At 50.9% G+C, this 20,123-nt stretch overlaps 4 protein-coding genes across 4 annotated transcripts; 1 reads left to right on the top strand and 3 right to left on the bottom strand.

Moving 5' to 3' along the window:
• Positions 1-473: 473 nt before the first annotated feature.
• On the bottom strand, positions 474-1,887 carry BJX68DRAFT_271822 (uncharacterized protein; the record flags this gene model as incomplete). Its single annotated transcript, XM_071047040.1, has 3 exons — positions 474-1,331; positions 1,392-1,649; positions 1,780-1,887. 3 exons carry the CDS (start codon positions 1,885-1,887, stop codon positions 474-476), a joined length of 1,224 nt encoding a protein of 407 aa, XP_070893887.1.
• Positions 1,888-4,682: 2,795 nt separating this feature from the next.
• On the bottom strand, positions 4,683-10,871 carry BJX68DRAFT_279101 (uncharacterized protein; the record flags this gene model as incomplete). Its single annotated transcript, XM_071048663.1, has 7 exons — positions 4,683-4,989; positions 5,045-6,412; positions 6,481-6,994; positions 7,075-8,351; positions 8,451-8,799; positions 8,857-9,193; positions 9,233-10,871. The coding sequence occupies 7 exons, from the start codon at positions 10,869-10,871 to the stop codon at positions 4,864-4,866; spliced, it is 5,610 nt and encodes a 1,869-aa protein (XP_070893886.1). The 3' UTR covers positions 4,683-4,863.
• Positions 10,872-14,723: 3,852 nt separating this feature from the next.
• On the top strand, positions 14,724-19,070 carry BJX68DRAFT_247068 (uncharacterized protein). Its single transcript, XM_071041727.1, has 2 exons — positions 14,724-18,266; positions 18,345-19,070. Exons 1-2 carry the CDS (start codon positions 14,861-14,863, stop codon positions 18,755-18,757), a joined length of 3,819 nt encoding a protein of 1,272 aa, XP_070893885.1. The 5' UTR covers positions 14,724-14,860; the 3' UTR covers positions 18,758-19,070.
• BJX68DRAFT_247066 (uncharacterized protein) lies at positions 19,071-19,779 on the bottom strand. Its single transcript, XM_071041726.1, has one exon. It carries the CDS (start codon positions 19,646-19,648, stop codon positions 19,187-19,189), a length of 462 nt encoding a protein of 153 aa, XP_070893884.1. The 5' UTR covers positions 19,649-19,779; the 3' UTR covers positions 19,071-19,186.
• Between the last annotated feature and the right edge of the window lie 344 nt (positions 19,780-20,123).

Here is a 20,123-nt window from a genome sequence, read left to right as displayed (position 1 = left end):
GTGTGTGTATTCAACCCAGTAGCAGTATCCAATTTGCCTGAGTCCTGGTGTGTAAACTATGGTACAAAAGGAGGAAAAGTACATAAAGCCCAACTCATAACGCCGACGACCAATCGTCACCTGTACCAATATAGTACACCCGCTTCGCGGTCTCGATAATAGTACAAAACGAGGAAAAGAAAAGACAGAACTGCCAAGATATAAGCATAGACTCCAACGCCCAATTTCCGCCTGTGCCCAAAACACCACCTTCACGGTCTCGATGATAGTACAGAATAAGGAAAAGGAAAGACAAAACTGCAAAGATGTATGCATAAACTCCAACACCCAATTGCCATCTGTTCCCAAAGCACCCGCTCAGTATTCTCGATGGTGGTATAAACGCTCAAAAAGGCATCTCGATAGCGGCGTAACAATGGCATAACCCACATAACCATTTCATTATTAAAGTTCAAAGTCGAAACGTGAACACATTAGTCTGAACGCCCCGGATTATTCTCCTTCCCATCAGCAGCTTTGACAAGCACCTCCATTTCACTGAAGTTCAAGTCAAACAGACCACCTGGCTGCTGCAGTGTAGCTAGCATCTCGCCGGCCTGGTTTGAAAGTCTTCTGGCAACACTGGCCTGCTCGATGAGCTCCCCAATCTGGACCTGGAGACGGTGGAACTGGATAGCCTGCTGATTGTGGATGCGGTGGAGTTTTTGGGCAATTGAGTTCACCTCAGCTTCTGGGACAATTTGCTCCCTGCCACCGTCGGCTTCGGGCATCAGGTCGGTGTGGTGTTCTGGCTCCGTAGTTTGAGCAGTAGCCTGGGTCGTTCCTTCAGATTGAGGCTCGAAACCAGGCTGGGTTTGCGCAAGGGCAGGAGTGTCGCGCGTCTCCGGTAGAATGTAGGATAGTATGTTTTGTTCCGGGTCAGGATACTCGTGGGTCGCATCAGCCAGGCCAGTGTTCGACAACCAGGTTTCCACATTAGTCGCTGAGTACGCGGGGTATTCATGCCGAGGTCCGTAGGCGCTCATCTGTTGATTCGCGACGGGTGCGACGGGCCCCACGTTGGAAATCTCGAGATGGCGTTCATTCTGGGCAAGTAGATTGGATGCTGCTGCATTGTGCGGCAGCACTGGAGCGAGAGTTTGTGGGACAGCGTGCCTCGCGGAGCTGCGGGTGGTTCTGGGAGCAGGTACTATCGCGTTCGGGCCTATCTGCATGACAAATGTGTAGTCCTCGGGGATTCCATGCAAAGGGCGATGTGGCTGAGATTCAGGTCCGACACTCGTGGGGCTGCTTCCGACTGTCCTGGGGCTTTTAGAAGGATTAACCCTGCGCTTGACAGAGGTTAGCTCAAGATCAGTCAACAGAGCAACCTCTAAAACGCGATTACTTACGCGCTTGTTGCGTCCCCTCGTGACGCTCGCGTTCTCAGCGTCTGAGCCAGCTTGTTCCTGTGTCCTCTTCCTGCTTCTAGTATTGTGGATTGGTTGTTCCTCCTGCCTCTTCTCGGTCTCAGAATCGTTATCCTCAGCCTCAAGGGCAGCTTCCAGCTCGTCGATGTTCGTGCGTTTCTTGAATAGGATCATAGGCTCTCCGTAGCGATGCCACAGGCCCTGGATGGATGACAGAGATCGACCGGGGAAGAAATTGAGCTGGAAACAGAACAACAGCAAGAGTTAGCCATCTTGAGTACCTCGCAACTCTGAATGAGAGCTCTCAGCTTTCGAGTACGCGTAGGAGGGGCATAATCTGAAGACATTGAGGCAGAGAGAATGAACATACACGGTGGAACTCTGGCCAGGAGAGCATGCGGTGCTGGAATCTAAGTCTCAGCAGTCTTTGCTTCTCTTCCAGCGTCCAGGGGACATCGGCTCTTCCTGGAATGGCCATCTTGAATAAAGCCTCTATTCAGCTTCTTGTGTTTTGGAAGGTTTGGATGGCTTCGTAAAGCTTGGATAGTAGGAGAAGTAAGGAAGAAAGACCAGCGAAGGATGCAAAGATTCTGCTTATGGAACAGTTTAAAGGTCTTAAGAGGTGGAAGAGATGGAAAGGAATAAAGGTGAGTGAGGGAAGATTATTTAGGTGCGCAGGTTCTCGTCGAGGGAGAGAGTGAAGGCTGTCAAAAGCAGTAACACAACAAGCCACCAGGATTGATTGGAGAAAGTCCAGCAAGACAAGTGAATGAGACTCAGAGATTCTCAAGATCAACCCTCTTCACCCGCTGCAGCAATGGGTTGTGTTCTCCTAGAGCTGAAGGCTTCTGATTGGACGGCTCCACTCAACGAGGCAGCCGACTGTAGATATTCGCTCAATGTCCAACTGCGGCACACCAAACAGTTTTCCCAGTTCAATTAGGGATTTTCCAAATGCTGGATATTTTCTCCAGGGCGCCCTCCCGATTCAAGTTGCCAAGCTGGCGGCAGCCTACGTAGATTTACGATTCCCCAGATCTGCAATCAGAACGCGCGATGCTCTCTTGAAATCATGCATTCTTTTCATGGCTCACTCAGAATACAAGGGTTACAGATAACCAGAGGTAGAGAAAGTCTGGGATTAGCAAGAATCAACCGCGCCCGTGGTCCAGCAAATCGCCTGTCTCTGCCACCGCGTTACCTGAGTCTCAAAGGAGTGAATGCTTTGATCTGGACCCCATTGGGACGAATTGAAAAGATGCATTGAATGCAAAGAGAGTGACTGCAAATACAATCAATGTCTCCACTCTGCCACACTCATGCGTTGCTTTGGAAGTCCCTTTCGAATCCACAAGAGCTCGAACGAAGAGCTCTCCGCAGAGAAATGTCCAAATGACAGCATTTCCCGAGTGTTCTGATTAGACGTCCCCTGCAGGAGGTAACTTGAATGCCCAGATGGCAATTGCAGGTGGGTTCTCTTGGGGCGGTGCCTTGAGAGTTGAAAGTCCCCTGTGGGTCCACAAGATCTCGAGCGAAGATCTCTCCGCATAAAAGACCCACATGCAATTGACAGCCCTTTCTCAGCTGTTTTGATTGGAAGGCCCCTGCAGCAAACTGCTGGAATGGCATGTGGATCTGTCCTGGGCCTTGATGTCAGTGGAAGCCTTTGGCTGTCCTGCACGTGGGCTATTGAGCAGCTTCACCGGGCCATTTCCTGCACCTGTAATCATCGTCTAGCCTCAGTGTCACGTCTCTGGTATCTTTCGGAGTAGTCAGAATGGACAAAGCCCAGATCGTGGGATCCTGTGGCTGTTTCCAGGCTAACAACAATATATACACCGGTTGGGAAATATTGAATTCTTCTGGAATTGATTGTGGCCGTATGTTGTCGAGGGGATACGCATTTCGGCTACGTACTTTTTCTCAGAGAGTATTTGCAAGTCACTGATTCATTCAAGAAGTAAAAAATAACATAGAGGATTCGATCCAGGATAGACACTCGTATCATTCATTCACTACCTTGCACACTTTCAAGCATTAGAACTTCTGGTCGGCGCCCGTAGCCCCGCGATGGACGGACGCGTGTTGCCCGGTTAACTTGACGGGCTTCTGGACGTCGACACGCCCCTTAGGTGGGCCATTACGTGAAGCCGGGGACGTTAACATTTTTGATAGACATGGTGACTTGGGAGACTCGGCGGAAGGAGGCGTAAGTGGCCCTGGTGCAGTGTACCACAATGAAAGCCCCCAAAGAGCTTTTGGGAGCTATTCGACCTTGTCCAGCGGCCACAATATCTTCGACTTTACTTTACCCAGCCGTCTAGATGATCGAGTATAGGAGATGGGACAAAGTAGGACATGAACAAGCAAGACGTACAGCAGTGCCAGATCCTTTAACCCATGCACTAACTCCTTTCTGATTCGGAGGCATGTTTTCCAAGTGTCAAGGTAGCCTTTGGATAAAAGCCGCAAAAATCTGTGAGGAAGGTAGCTTTCAACTAGTGGATACTGTATAAAGGCGAGACGTAGCAAAGGCAGCATTTCCAGGCCAGGGTATGATGTCAATGCAGTGGTCTTATCCAAGAGCCCTGTAGACGACCTAACGAGACAAGAAGGTGATCCTTTTACCAAAGACCCGAAAATAATACAAGGAGTCGGAGGACTTCAGAAGCTTAGACGAGGACAGCCGAAGGCACAGCATGATAAATGAATACGTGAGTGCACAGAGCAACTGACCGCTGGATAATTCTCGTCCCATTTTTGTCGAGAATCAGCGGGAGATTCTCGTCCGACGAGACTTAACCGGATAATGATCGAGCGGTTGAGCGACCACCGGAGGTCTGATAATATATAGCAAAAAAGATATGAATAGCTGACTATGTGGATTAGTCGAGCAATCAAGCTTTCTTTCCCTTGCTGTTGAGCGTTACAGGGAGAGGGTCCTTCAGTATAGCCTCAAAATGCGCCTGAAAAGGGCAATAAAGGGCTGCGAGGTTTACAGAACAAGCCCGGGCTCATACATGTCGGCTACCGAGTCCGGTTTGGCAAGGAATTCAATGGTCCATCTAAAGGTTATACTAGAGTATCTCAGGTTACATTGCTTTTTTGAGTCTGGCGACAGGCCTCCTCCAGAAAACGTCGTATAATCGTCGCCTTTCTGACAGGCAAACCCGAGTTGTCAGCCTTACACACCTTCATTTTTAATTCGATCTCAAGATCGTTCAGTTAGTCTTGAACATTACAATGAACTGTAACAGAATACAGTAAAAACATGAAAATCATTCTGCAAGTTTACTCCAAACACAAGGATTCTGATCTAGTCTACCAATACCTATAGCCCACTAAAAGGAGCCAAAATAGTACGGTTCGAGGACAAGAGACAGTCACAAAGATGAAGGAGGGGGGCGGAAACACTCTAACAGGGTAAAGGAAAGGGAAAAAGGACGACATTCGCTCAGTGCTCCATCTGTGTAGCTCGAGACACACCCTCAGCAGGCCGGTGGTGCTCACCTCCCACCTGTGCACCGCACTCCGGGCATCGAGCAAGCTCCATTGGCATTCCACATTCTCCCACCGCAAACTTCAATCAATTAGCCACGTCTAGAACGCAGGGATAGGTGAATAGCAAGACTTACTGGATGTCCGTTCTCGCAGTTGTACCAATGCCCAGAATGAGTGGAGATTCCTGCGCGTCCACTGACCATGGCGAGCTTGATAGCTTCGAGTTCCTTGCTTGTGACATCCTCGTACCACTTCTCGTCAAGCAATTTCAGCAACTCCCTGGCTGCCTTGAGCAGCTCATCCGCATCCTTAAAGCCTTTACCGCAAAGTCGCTCGGCTTCCTGCAGGTACTCCGTGGCCTTTGCGCCGTAGGCTGCCGTTTCGGTCTCCATTCCCGGTACGCCGCGGTGAGTGCGAAGTAAGAGCGCAATCTCGGCATAATACAGCTTGACCTCGACGGTCATGGCAGGAAAGCTTTCCGAGACAGGGTCCCCGATAAAGCTCTCAATTGATCCCAGCAGCTTTCTTGCGTCATTCACTGCCTCGGTCGCCGCGACGTGTCTGTGTGTTTTGGCCAGTTGAAGAAGATTGTTCATGAGGGTATAGTGAAGCTTTAAAAGCTTCACGTTACCACCAGTAACGATACGCTGGTCCGGGGAAAGATTGGGGATGTGGTACCCGATGGAAAGTCCTTCCATTTGCGAATCTATCCCTGCTGCTCGCATTGCCTTCACTGTCGCATCATGCAGTTTTCGAACCGGTTGCTCTTTGTGGGAAACCTCGGCATTAAACCGCGAGATCTTCCTAGCTAGATTGGCGACCATTTCCTTTGCTTTTTTTATCTCGTTTTTGTCCTGCGTCGTAGGCTGCCTCGTAGACTCCTTGATTCTTCGCCACTCTGCTGCAATGTTGTGGATATCGGTGTCGAATTGAGCTAGGCGTTGGTTGCCACTGACGATGAACCGCTTGGACGTTTCGTCGAGGACGGCTTGATTGATGACTCGATTGTACCGCTGCGTAACGTATTGCTGTATTGGACTCTGGCAGTCTGGGCAACGCGGAATAAATTGACTAAGCGAGCTCGACCGGGATAGAGCGATATACTCTCCTGTCTGGCCCATCCGGTACGCATCATGCATACTAATATGTCCGTCTAGGGTTTCCGCTGTGAAGAAGTGACCGCAACCCAGAACGACAATTGGACTCTCGTCGAGGTCAATCTCTGAGTATGACTTGAATTCAAGCATATCCACTCTCGCGTCGCCCTTGTCAGAGCAAATCTGGCAGTAACCTTCTGGACAACGTTCTCCGCAAAGACCTGGGCATTGGTGGCCACATCGCAAGGGTTTTGTGCAACGCTTGGAACACGGAAGGCGGTTGCAAGGGCCGGCACATGGAAGGGCACATTGTCCCTGATGTTCGCATTGCCATGTGCATCTTTCCACACACGGAGGGCATGCTTCATAGCACTTCTTAGGACACTTTGAGTGTGCACAGCGAACCTGTAAGAGCAGTATCAGTATCAAGCCGACTATTCTTGACGGGACCAGGTATAATAGAGTGGAATTACCTCGCATTTTGCATGGCACACTCCGCAGCCCTCACCGTCATGACATGTACGAGGGCAGGTGTGATGGCAGCTTCCGTACTTTCTTCCGCATATAACTTTACACTTCTGGTGCATCGTCTTTTTTGGGCCTGCTTCCTGCAGCTGCGATGCGCAGCTATAGCAAGTTCCAGGACACTTATGCCCACACGAAAGGATCTGTTGGCAAGGCTCTTCACAACGAAACGTCTTGCACGAGACATCCACGAAGCATGGGACCTTTGCGACATGTCTGCAAGATGGAACTGCCTTCCTGACCAAAACATGACATTTTACCTTCTCTGGACTTTGAGATTCGTGGCATGGAACCTCAGCCTTGATATGACCGCACGGCAGCTGGATATCGTGGACGGCCGTCATGCAGAGGCCACAAGGCTCACCGCAGAGCTTGGGGCAATCATGCTCGCATGGATGAAACAGCCGCGGACAGGGCAACGGGCATTTAAAGGCCTTGTGAAGGGCATCAGAGTGGCATTTACTGCGGCACTGGTGTCCACAACGTGGAAGACGTCTACTCAATTAGCCAACGGTTTCCGGAAAAGGGTTTGGGGGTCTTACTGGTCACACTGTTTCCTGCAACCCCCCTGGGGGCTTAGAATCTCAAAATCCTCTGGAGTGGCGACCAGGGCATCCGTTTCTTGATGACGGTCACAGTGAAGACTGAACTTGTGCCCAATTGAGTCGGTCATACGCAGCATACCCAGCACATTGGACCACATCGAAACATTGGCGTATGTTTTGGAGTTCCCAATGAGATACATCCCATGTTTGGCACGGCTCAGTAAGACGTTGATCCGATTGCTGGTCTTCAAGAACCCAACTTTGTTGTCCATATTACTGCGAACCAATGAGATGATGATAACTTTGGCCTCTTCGCCCTGGAAGTTATCGACTGTCGCGATTCGCAAAAGTTCGGTCATTGCTTTCTTCTGTAGTAGAGCGTGCCCCGTGCCATTTGGAGTAGTGTCCTCGTGGCCCTCTCTAATCAGTGTTTCTTGGTCTCGGTCGCTCAGCACGATTTCGAAGTCGTTTTGTAGCGCAGAGCGGAGCTTCTGAAGCTGTCCGACATATGGGGTAAGGACTGCGATATCCTTGCTGCTGTAGACTCCCTGTCGCACTATGTGCCGGACCAAAGCGTGGGTCATCGCGACCTCCCACTTATTACTCTTAGAGCGTCCTCGGGACTCTTGATCCGCAGCATCCTCCTGATTCTCATGGTCGAGCCAGAACACATTCTTCCCCATTCCCGCAACATTTGGTAGGTTCTTCACTGTGTCGCTGTCTACAAGCCTCTCGTAAAGTGTATTTCGAATAAGTGTGGACACCTCTGGGCGCATGCGGCGTTGCACATTCAGCTGAGAAGTAGGAAATGCGGGTAGGCCGGATTCACCCAGTGCCATGCGTTCAAACTGGCTGCGATCCAACTGGTAGAGATCACCGCTGTGGCTTTCCATGGATAGCTTGTGATTAACAATCTGCGGTCGGAGTTGTTGGTGGTCCCCAATCTGGATAAGATGCTGCACGCTAGGGATCAACGCAGAAAGCATATGTGCCTCCAGTACCTCACCAGCCTCCTCACAGATGACAACTCGACTCTCGATATGGCGTAAGACAGAATTGCGCCTGGCAAGACCAGATGTGGTGACGCCGATAACATCAGCATCAGCCAAAACCCTTCGGTCTACCTCGTCGTACACATCTCGAATCTGCTTGGCAAACGCATCATCTTCGCGGAAATCGTCGAGTATCCCATCAATAATTCTTTCCCGAATTTCTTGCATTAGATGGTTCATAAGGGTTTTGCGATCGTTGTCCGAGAGACTCCAGACGTTTCGCTTGGCTTTCTCGATGATATCTTGCAGTCTCCCCAGGGAGTGGGTTTGGGTATTGCCTTTTGTTGACTCCTGCACCCATCGTTTGAATCGGTCTGGAACCTTTTCCTGTGTTATGAACCCTTCAGCATCCTTCCCTGAAAATTGCGCGTGAATTCCAGGATACATGCGCCGTAAATGGTAGTCGAATCCTCCCCAGTATCTTCGGTTCAAAGCTTGGAGCGCGCCGAATTTTTTCTGCAGATTCTTCTCCATCTCTTCACGGCTAGAATGACATGTGCCGAGGGTGTAATTCTCTCCGCCTGTTTTGTCCGCTTCTCGAGCAATCGCCCTGAGATTCTTTCCTTCCATCGCTTCTGAGGAACTCTTCGAGCCGATCCGAATAACCTTGTCGATTCCTTGGTCAACCAGGTGCTCTAGAAACTGGTCTAGGGCGTGATTCGTATAGCACCTGTAGCAGAACATTGTCAGTCTTAAAACAGCGATTGTACTTGTTATGGTCACGTACACGACGACGATAGGACCAAGATTGGCTCGCGCTTTGTTCGCAACCAAGACCCGCATCAGTTGCACACCCAAATATGACTTTCCGGTCCCAGGTGGCCCTTGGATCAGGCAGAACTCTTGAGACAATGCAGAAATTAACGCATCGCATTGGCCCTTGTCCAGGGAGGTCAGAGCGCTCAGACTTTTGTGCAAATTGGGGGCAATATTGGTGGGGGTGAGGGATAGGCCGGCGAGCTTGTCACTGAGAATAGGACTAAGGTCGAAGCCAAAGTCCGGATCTCTGGCGTATACCGGTGGTGACACCTCGGGCGTCTCGCTTCTAACTGGATTGCGAGGGTCTGGGACAATCCAGCGTGAAAATGGAAGGCGACTCTCACTGTACATCCGCTGCATATTCTCTAGGATCGGGGCAAATGTTGCCCATAGGATGCTTGGAAACTCAATAAGAATATTCCGGCCTTCGTTGCCTTCGTGGAGACGCCTGACTAGCGCTTCCAGATCATGGTTCGCCTGGCCGGGTATGAGACTAGTGATTATACTGGCCCGCTGATTTCGATCAGAAACAAGTGAACCGCGCTCATTGACAGCAATGGTTTTCTGGCTAACGGTGAGGAAAGTGATGGAGCTTGTCCCATTGTGAACCCAGACCAGACACAGCAAGCAGCCTTCCTCTAAACGCCTTGTATCTTTCCACCACTTTTGTTTCTCAGCACTTGTTTTCCGAGCAAGCTGAAGGGGTTCCATCATGGAGATATCGATTTCCAACCCACGCTGCTTGGTGAACTGCAGACGCTCGACATTTGCGCGGCTATATGTACGGATCGCTCTGTTTGATTCGGACGATTTGAACCATTGCCCAAAATTCAACTTGCGATCATGGACATGGAGGATCTCAGCAATAGTCTTTGTGGCCTCATCAAAGATGTCGTGACGGAGAAGTCGAAAGTGTACATCGATCAATCGCTCTGCCCCTTGCAGGAAATACGGGGTGCCAAAGTCTGTAGACGGTAGAAGGACCCCTTTCTCACAGCGGATCTCATCTTCGGTCGGTATGATCTTGATTTGAGCAATATCCGCCTTGTCATTGTTGTGGAGAGACCGTGGTGACTCTAGTATGGGGTAATTCGGTCGAACAATCTTCTGCAGTGTGGTAGTAATATCGATATCAGCCTTTTGTTGATTGTTTGCCAGCATGGTATCCGCCCGTTTCCTGAGACGCTGTAGCTCTTCAATCTGAATCTTAGTAGGAGCCATCAGTGGCTTATCGACCATAGCCTCATCGCACAACTGAGAGACACTATCAATCAGTCCTGGTAAACCTTCATGATACAGCGCCTTTTGGTTTCGGGTGATAACCTCGCGGATTGCCTTCACCAAGCACATGATTGTTTGGTCTGCGTTTTTGCCTCTGGTCGCTGGATCATCCAACGCCTGACAGACATGTTGAAAGAACGGTATGGCTCGTGATCCACCACTACCGCTGATAAAGACGTAAAGGTCACCCACATAGCTGTCCACAGATAGACAGTCCAATAAACTCGGGTGTGTAATGAACATCAAGAATGATCGCGCCACCAAAAGCATTTCGCCCACTGACCATCGGTCTGAGACTCGAAGGTTCATTATTTGTCGGATCCACTGGAGTCCATCAGTGTTATCCTGGTCAACCAGATCGCGAGGTATTTGCTGGTGTAGAGACTGGTTGTTATGTGCGAGGATCTGCAAAGCGTCGTCCATTATGGCTTTCATTTGATGTATCGAGGGGGTAGAAGGGAGTCTCTTTAGGCTGCGTTTCCATTCCCTGTATCCTTCCTTCTCGGCAGCATCCTCCGCTGTTAAGGTCCCTATCTGCTTACTCTCGACAGGTGGGGTATCGCCATCGTGGCTATAGCGACACTGTTCGCCGTAGCGGCATCGCCCTTGTAAGAACAGTCGACAGGCTTCGGACCTATCTTGGCCACGGGACCGTTGGCCGCGGCCATTTTGTGGCCTTCCAGCCCGAGGCGGAGGTGCCATTTTGTTTGTCTCGCTGTATGATGGTCAGCAACAGGCTCAGAAGTGTGGAATTCTCAAGTGTACCGTTAGGTGCAGTCGATTAAGAGACTGTGGTGCAGAAAGAGCTTATGGATGAGGTAAATTAGAGGCGAAGAGCAGAGAATAAGTATGATGATGAGGAGTTGAAAAGCCTGGCAAGGTTGAAAAGCACTTGTGTTGGTCCAGAAGAGAGAAACACAGCAAACACTCGCCACGCACATTTTCAATCGCGGTGCCGCAGCCTTACTCCACCATCTTGCTATCACACCCAACCATTTTAACCCCTCCCCCATCAAAGTCTGCCTTGCTGATGCTTTGCGATATCTCAAATAAGCCCACCACATTTAATTTGCTAATAAGGAATGACATACCACAATCTCATGGGGCCTTCCTGTCTTACCAGGCTGGCAAGCTGCGGTAGAGGCTTGATGAAGGCCACAGCCTCTCCCAAGGTATGTTACCTTGCGCTATACTATAATCGAGCTGAACTTGCGCCGCACGGAATTACTGGGGTCAAAGTGGCGTATAATCCTGATCCTGTCCGTTGCCGCATCGGCTGCCCATACAATTTGCAATGCAGTGATCTGAATCCGCCTCGACTCTTATGCCTTTAATGTTAGAAGGGCGAAGGAAAGCCTGGGTACGTAATGGGGGCCAACTCCATGATAATATCGCTTTCCAGGCTAATTCAGGAGACCTTGGGCTTGAGCCTTGACAGGAAACCACGGTCATAATCGATGCGGACAGTACGGCGTCCGCTTCTTTCGAACACAAGCACGGACAGCTCACTGTGGCCCATAATATTCCCCCGAGGTCGAACCCACAACATTGCTTGTCGATTGTCTTCTCGAATGAATGGGGAAGGGCTCGCTGAGGTAGAGTCAAAGTCCAGCGTCTGTGTCGCCAATATTTTACGCTTTCATTGTCTCTCCTGGGCCTTCGCAGAGGATCCTGCGGGTGAGTGTACTCGCCTCGCCAAACAGTGCGCATGCTAACGTCTTTTTTTAGAAGCCTCGTACCTCGTGGGCATCCGAAAAGACGACCCAAAATGAGCACTGTCATCACTCCCGCTTATCCGCCGAGGATCTCAAGCCCGGTAAAGACCTTTAAACGCCAGGAGTATGCTGGAGCCGATATCAGTGAATTGAGGACAAGCATATGGCCATTAAGCGGAGACAAGGTCAGTCAGATTCGAGTCAAGTGTCATGCTCTAGGGAGCCTACCGTCTGCGTGAGAGGAAAGGAAAGAGGGGTATCTGTGGCTCTTTGGATATACTCGGGTACTGCTAGGGAATGCGCGAAGGACCGCCGACGACCTCCTAAGAAACTCCGACGTCGCTCCACCCGAGCCCCTCCTACGAGAGGCCAGAAATAATCGTGGCCATCATCTTCATCATTACGGGGTGAGTCGAGTTAAATGCTAAGTCGAGTTGAACACTATTAATCCTGCATCCTCTATCTTCTTCCTATAGACTAAACTTACTTAGGGCTGGCCAGGGGTAAGCCGCGAGCATACTCATGTTACTCATCGACCGAACCTGATGTCATCTGGCGGAACTCCACCCCATTTTTTGCTATAGTCAACGCTCGTCGGCAGGGCAGTCATGGCTACATCCTCTTGAGTCAGAGACTGTGATTGACAGGCCCGGTCTCGCCTTCTTGGATACATTGGCATCTCCCACATTCCGGTATTACCGCTACTGTGGCAGGAGTCAACTCCAGCATGATTATGAAGAAGCATCTAGAGCCAGTTAAGAAAGCTTCAACGAGTGGTAAATAGCAATAGGCGCCAACAATAACATTTTCAACCGTGTCCTCTCCGAAGTAGCGAAGTCAAGCGACGTAAGCATCGGCTTTTCGCAGCTAGCGAGTTTACCAACCGGGGGAAGTCCTTCCAATGTATGCGAGAGCAGTATACTCCGAACTATTGGTGGGCACGGAGAGAGGCCTAGAGGCACAACGTCCGTTCGTCAACTTGTATCTCGTAGCCTTTCCATGACCAGTTTTCTGCTCTCCAGACATATATATGTGGCTCGGTTCGGAACCCATTGCAGACTTCAAAGCCATAAATTAGATTCAGTACCTAGCCGTGGCCAACCGCCTACATTTTTTTACTCTCTCTACCGAATAGTAGTGCATACCGACAAGTCCGCTACTTTGATCTCTTGCTTCTAGGGTTCAGACGTATACAGACATAAGCCGGCTTGGCAAGATTATGGAGGCGAAGGGTCCAGTTCTCACGTCCCCACAGTTTTGGTCCTGCTAAATTTGGTTATCCTGCTGCCTTAACGTACGGAGTACTAGTTCTTTACAAATATCGGGACTACCGGTGCTACATAAATGCTTCGGCCTTGCTTCCGACAAGTGGCTCCCCGAGTCAATGGATGCCTGGCAGGTCCTTGGTCAACCATCAGCGCAGAGTTTTTGCCCGTGAACAGCACCTGAGAAGGCATAGGTTTCACGAGCCGGAGTCATACATGTCTGAGGCCCGAGGGTTGAAGCGCTCTGAATCTGCGACAAGCTTTCTAATGCTCGGCTGATTCGGCGTTTCTCGGATATCACTAGGCAGACATATTTCACTGCCGTCTCGGACCCTTTCCTATCAAGGGATCACATTTACACGAGTCAACTTGGATACCCCGGGGTCTTCTTCCCACTTCAAGCAAGTAGGCGACAGTTCAGTGTGTTGAAGCAATCAGCCACCTAACCATCAAAGATAGCAAACGCATCCTATCCAAATCCCCGGGAGCGGCCTTGGCGATAGAACCTGCAAGGATAGTGGTGACGCTGAGATCATCTTCAAAGTCAGACGACCGCTCCGTGTATGCCACCATAATTGAGGGTGCCTGCGAACGAGCACGGAGTACGAGAATAACGCATCCGTGATGGAGGATCCCGATGGCAGCGATGCGGGGCCACTATTGAACATGTAGATAGCTTGCGAGCACCAATGCAAAGATGATATTTGCTCATAGCAACAACATCCGGCAGATTTCCGACTGACGTCGAATGCGACCGTAAGTTCTCGAACTTCTTGTCGTAAGAGAAACATTGCCATACATGGCGAATAGCAAGATGAAGGTCTCGATGCGATTGGTTACCGGCAGCTATTCGAGAAACGCATGGGAAAGTGGACGTTGATTTTCACCCAGAGAATCTTGGAAACCTCATTCGCAACGTCGGAAACTAAACGAATGGCCTGTTAGGTATCCATTAAACGCTGCTGCTAAGATCATGCCGTTTCAATTTGCCGTCTTTCGCTTGCTGACAGTTCTGGGTTGCGCAGTACGGACATCATGGGCCCCGGGTTTTACGCAGGAGACAATGATGGGTGTTTCATCGGAAGGGCTAGTCCGGATGAAGAATAGTTTAATCGTGGAGAGTAAGCAGAATCCGAAAGATGTGTGATGCTTGCCATTATCAAATTATTATTGAGAAGCCTGCGATACCCCTCTCGATGACGGATGTAAACAGGCAGCAGAGATTCGAGAATATGAGTGAGCGGTCAATCGGGGTGGGTAATGGGTGGGTCCGATATCTGGGTCTGGTGGATAGTTGAAAGAGCTTGTTGTATAGGAGTCGTCGACAGAGCTCGGGAGCAAGGGAGAATCGGAGTACGCACGCATCGCAGATCCGCAGAGTTTAAGCACATCCCCAGCCGCTGAGTCATGCACAAAATCTGGTGCAATGATGGTTGCCTGCCTGCCACGTGATAATCGCGGGTCTGTGGCTTGGCATTGAGGCTTTGCTTCACTCGCCACTCCCGATTGGTTAGGCAACAGGATTCCCTCCCACCAGCGATATTCTTATTCGAACTTGTCCCTCTCTGCCGCCTGCTGCCCTCATTTCCTCCATCTCTCAGTCTTAATCGCGAGCCTCAAACGAGCTGCACCTACCTGAAATGTTCTGAAAACAACCCCCCGACCGCGCCGCAATCGCCCGAGTCGAATCTCGCCATCCAGGCTCGCCAAGATGTCCGTCCTCCCGCGCCATGGAGGCTCATACCTCCAGCGACGCCTCACCAAGATGTACACCGATACGAAAACATCTTGTGAGAGCGTCACCACCGCTTCGAATGCGCTCGATAATCCCGAACTCTCCTCGATCCACCGCAATTTCAAAACACAAAGGGATAGACTGTTGGCGTGGGGTCTAGACTGGAGCGATGCGAGCGCCGCGCAGCCGAATGACATCGACGAGTCATTGACGCAGGCGGGGTTCAGCGATGTTGTTGAGAGCGTCATGTCGTCAATTCAAGACTTGTTGAGCGAGGCAGAGGGTTTGCAGAACAAAGGAGCGTCTGATTTACCGTCCAAGGGAGGTAAAACAGATTCCCCCGCAGGCGATGCGCTTGGCGGCTTGCCCTCAAAGACTACTTGGACGAGCGCCGAGATCAGTCGCTCGAAGACTCTTCTCAGCGAATTGACGGCTTGCATCGATGTTCTCTATGATCTCTCTCGCTCTCGTCGCGATATGAATGCCAGTTCGACTTCGGGCAAGAGTCGCACGCAATCCTATCCTTCCCCGCATGCCGGCACCCCCGGCGGTGATTCTGGCTACTCGAAGCTTTCGGATTCCAAATCATACCATGCGTCATCCTTCGATAGTTCGATGTATCAAAGTTCCCCCTCGTCAAAGTCGAAGGAGGCCTACGACTACTCTTCTTACACGAATCTCCACGCAGTCACCGAATCCCCGGTTCTCGAGCAGCCCACTTTTGCAAAAAGTTTCAGCAAAGGCTCGGTCGCATCAAGGAGCTTCTTGATAGACCGCTCGGCGCTGCAACTTACCGGTGCTTCTCACGACAACAATCCGCCGCCGTATGAAATGGTCGCGGCTTCCACCAACTCTCGAGTCCTCGGCCGCATGAAGACTTCAGCCCTACCTTTCCCTCACAACATCCGAGACCCTACAGTCAGCATTTTGGTCGAATATACTCCGATGGTGCTGGACTCGTCCTCCGATGTCTCTTATCCCAAAGATTCGCGGTTGGACAACGTGCATCAGGCCCTTGAGCAGCTGGTTCAGAACGCAAGGGTATCCCACCTTGGTCTACTAAAGTTCCTTGGATATTATATCGACCGCCCAAACTCCCGATACGCTTTCGTCTACCAAATGCCCGTCGACTACTTTCCATACCTCCAGAATCCAACCGACCTTCTCAACGGGTTGAAGCCAAAGCCTCTCGTCTCGCTTCTCCAGTCCGGAGAGGATTACCCGCAACCCAATCTAGAGACGCGGTTCCGCCTCGCTTATGATCTTCTCATGGCTGTTCTGCAACTGCGAAGTCAAAACTTGGTGCACGGAAACATTAACAGTAGCAATGTTCTCATCCTCCCCGGACTCACAAACTCGAATCAGAACGAGATTGGACTGACCGAGAATCTCCGGCGTCCTTACCTTACATCCTTTGCTCAATTCTCTGGGAACAATCCTTCCCCAGAGCCTCTTTCTGCTGGGATGTACCGTCACCCCGACGACAAGAGGTCCATCGATGATGATGCCGCCTGGGCTTACGATCTTTACTCGCTTGGCTTGGTTTTGATGGAGATTGGTCTGTGGACACCAGTCAGCCGCCTTTGGAAGATGAAGTACAACACCTCTATCTTCAAGCAAAGAGTCGAAAGTCAGTACCTGCAAAAGCTTGGCCCCAAGTGCGGTACTGCCTTCTGTCATATGGTCCAGCTCTGCCTTGATGCGCCTAATTTCCATCTCTCCACTCAGCCTTTCGATGACTTCAATCTTCGGATTCCGCAGACTTTCCACTATCCGGTTCTGGATCTCTCAGCTCCAGACAGCACCTTTTCTTTTTCGATGAACTTCATCTACACTCTGTGCAAGATTACTTGGTCTTGCTGCAAGATTGACATCTTCAATGCTCCTGGCGCTGAGGAATTGGACGACTGTTTGCCTCTCGCCCTTGTTCCAGGGTCAGAAGCAGATGCCGCAAAGCAAGCAGCTAGGAATTACACTGCGCCTGAACAAGTCACGCAGTTCGTACCGCCAGTGAATGTGGCTCCAGCTCCAGAGATGAAAATGATGAAGCTTGGCATTGAGGAGCGGAAAATGAAGAAGCGCACGTTCAAGAAACTTACTACAGTTGAGATTCCGCAGGATCATCTCAACGAGTGGAATTTCCAGATGCTACCTCGATTGAGGAAGCTGCTCCAGAAAATCCTAAAAGACTCTTCCGAGTCATGCGGTGTCACGCTGATGATGACTGGCGACGGGCTAGACAACGCCAAGACGACGATCTGTGTCACTTGCAGTAGCGTGAAGAAGGTTAGGGCTGCCCTAAAGAAGTATTTCCCGCTTGAACGGGAGGACTGGGATTTGATTGTGCTCCGTGGAGACATTGAACGGTCAAAGGTCCCGCGCAAGAAGCGTCGTCGACCGGCGAAGACTGGGCCACAGAGCACAATTGAAGCTCCTCCTTCTATGCAGGACTCAAACCCTTGCTATCAGCAACATCCGCTTTGTGGTGCCTCCATCGGCGCCTTCATGAACGATGAACACCTTCCTCCTGTCTCCTACGGCGGTGCCATCCTGGTAGATGGCGTGCCGTACGGTATGACAGTTCACCACATGCTCGAGGCGCCCAGTGACCAAGAAGACGACTACCAGGATGAAGACGGGAACGACGCCCCCACCCGTTCTGCCGCAAACTGGCCACGCGATATGATCGCCCAAGAGCCGCAGCCCATGTACACATGGTGTGACGAGGATCCATCAGGCCGCGATCTGGAGTTCGAGATCTCCGACGACGAAGATGGAGACGATTACTACGATGAATTCGGCCTTTCTGACGGCTACTCCTCTGATGAGGATGATGACGAATTCGCTTACGACGATGAAGACGCAGCCTCGATTGGTGACACCGCTGGAATCGAACCGGGTGAGGAACCGCCCCTCTTCGTGACCCAGCCCGCAATCGACGACGTCCGCGAAGACTTCTTCCCCTCTCCCGAAGATCGTGACGACGAGCACCTTGCCTCTCATGCTTTCGGCTACGTTCACGCATCGTCGGGTGTTCGCCGGTGGACCCGCAAAGGTCTCAGGCATGAAATTGACTGGGCCCTGATTAAAATCAACCACGACCGCATGGATGCTCGCAATATCGTCTACGACAAGCCATCCCTCGCTACACTCTCGATTACAAGACGAGGTGTCCGAGGTGCGCCTATTCCACCGCCTCCACGAGAGCCAATTCACCTCACCGACGTCGCCCGACTCGAAGACCTCGGAGGTTTGAATGTCCACTGCTGCGGCCGCACCAGTGGGTTGCAAACTGGACAAATCTCCAAGGCAATGACCATTGTCAAGCTGCATGGCCGGCACACCTTCTCAACAAGCTTTGGGGTGGACGGGAACTTTGGAGGTGAGTGAGTGCGCCAGCTCACTATACCCCTCTTCCTTACCTTGGTATCACATCATGCTAACATACCATGTCTTCTAGTCCCCGGCGACTCCGGCGCATGGGTCTTCGAGAAATCCACCGGCCGCGTCTGCGGCGCAGTCTTAGCATGGTCTGAAAAGACCCGCACGGCCTACATCGCCCCAATGGAAGTCCTCCTCGATGATATCGCTCGCACCCTCCACGCTACACACATCACTCTCCCCGGCTCTCCCAATGAATCGGCCGGTTATGCCATGCCGTACCCTCAGGCCCCGATGCCTCAGAACCCTCGATACGCGGCTCCGCTTCCCTTGCCGGATCAGTTACCCGTCGATTTCAACAGGCAGCTGCGCCTTGATGACCAGAGCGCTAGCCCTGTGAACACGAGCCGCGGGCTCCGGGATCCGTATAGGAATCTACCCCCGATTCTTACCCCGGGCCCGGGGAGAAGTCTTGAGAGGCAGCTTGCTTAGCCATCTATTTATCCTTCTTAACTTTCCTTCTCTTACCTTCCGTTCCATCTTTCCCCTACATCCTTCTACCTTTTTCACTTCTTTGTATATACTTTTCCCACGACCTGAGCGTGTCTTTTGATCCCGATCCTTATCCCCCTTTGTCCTCCCTCTTCCTCTCCCTCTTTCTCGATACGACTATACCAACCATCCACATCTCATATGTCATGACTCGCTTGCATTGCACATAATACCCCCACTGCTTGTATGCAGATTTGATTCAGAGCAAATAACGAATAACTAAATGAAATCGATACCAAAAGTCTATCATCCATGTCGTCATTAAGTAAAAGTATCACCGGGAATACCACACTTTCTGTATGTCAAAAAAAGTTTCCTCGGCCCGTCCTCTCCAAAGTAAATGGAAGCCAAACTCGCCCACAAAATCACTTACTTCGTCAATTTCAAATCCTCCCACACCTCCAAAGGCTCTCTCGTCTCATGGATGCCCCAGGTTATACAACTGATCTCCCTCTCCGGCCGCAACAAGTCCCCAAGTTTATCTTCACCCCGAGACGCGTACTCCGGATGCTTACCCGCCCTGGTATACCGCTGAGCATGGTTCATCCAATACATCGTCCCTGCAACCGCAAGCTCAACCAGTCGCAGCCAATGCGATACATTTTCCGACCGATCCCCCTCTTTAATCAGAGTCTCGTGGTACTCAAAGTAAACGCCTCCCTGCGGGCCATTTCCACTCCTACTTTTCTCTTCGCTTCGGCAACCGAACCGGCATCCGACCATTTCCAGGTGACGCAGAGACCATTGTACAGGATGAACGAGAAGGTCACGTTGACTGCGCACGATTTCGAGAAGCGGCTTTGGCGTATTGGCTGGGGTCATTATTGCCATGAGGGCAACACCCGCGACGCTTCTCAGTGAGGTTTGCGGCTCAAGAGAGCAGCGCTGGGCAATTTGTCACCGCTTCGAGCCTTCCAAGCAAGAATCTACCATCAGCACAACAGGGATCTTGAATAATAAAGCAGCACAGATTCCCCTTCTATTGAAGGGTAAAATAAATTGATGCCACGACTCCATGGATCTATGAAAATGCATGACCAAGTACCGTTTTGTAAGAGGAAATCGTACCTTGTCCGTGGCCTGTACCGTGCTCCGACGGATGGTCATCCAACCCCCCTGTCCGCATCCTACCTTTTTAGGCTTCGATACATTTTACAATCGTGTAACCAAATTGAACAATCGTAATGCAATTCGATAGAAGAACTAACACAAGACATGACATATATGCATCAATCAAGACCAGCCAAACCAAACCATCCCATATCAATGCCTTCTAACCCAGTTAAAGAAGCACAGCATAAGATTA

The sequence above is a fragment of the Aspergillus pseudodeflectus genome (assembly GCF_044049435.1).
Source record: "Aspergillus pseudodeflectus strain CBS 756.74 chromosome Unknown BJX68scaffold_68, whole genome shotgun sequence".
Lineage (NCBI taxonomy): Eukaryota > Fungi > Ascomycota > Eurotiomycetes > Eurotiales > Aspergillaceae > Aspergillus > Aspergillus pseudodeflectus.
The sequence above is the reverse complement of the archived record's forward strand: the minus strand, read 5'-3'. Positions and strand labels throughout refer to the sequence as shown.

Coding starts and splice junctions, on each gene's coding strand:
- BJX68DRAFT_247068 (XM_071041727.1), top strand. CDS start 14,861: ATGTCCGTCCTCCCGCGCCATGGAGGCTCATACCTCCAGCGACGCCTC. Junction 18,267..18,344: donor GGTGGACGGGAACTTTGGAG/GTGAGTGAGTGC, acceptor CATGTCTTCTAG/TCCCCGGCGACTCCGGCGCA.
- BJX68DRAFT_247066 (XM_071041726.1), bottom strand. CDS start 19,648: ATGGCAATAATGACCCCAGCCAATACGCCAAAGCCGCTTCTCGAAATC.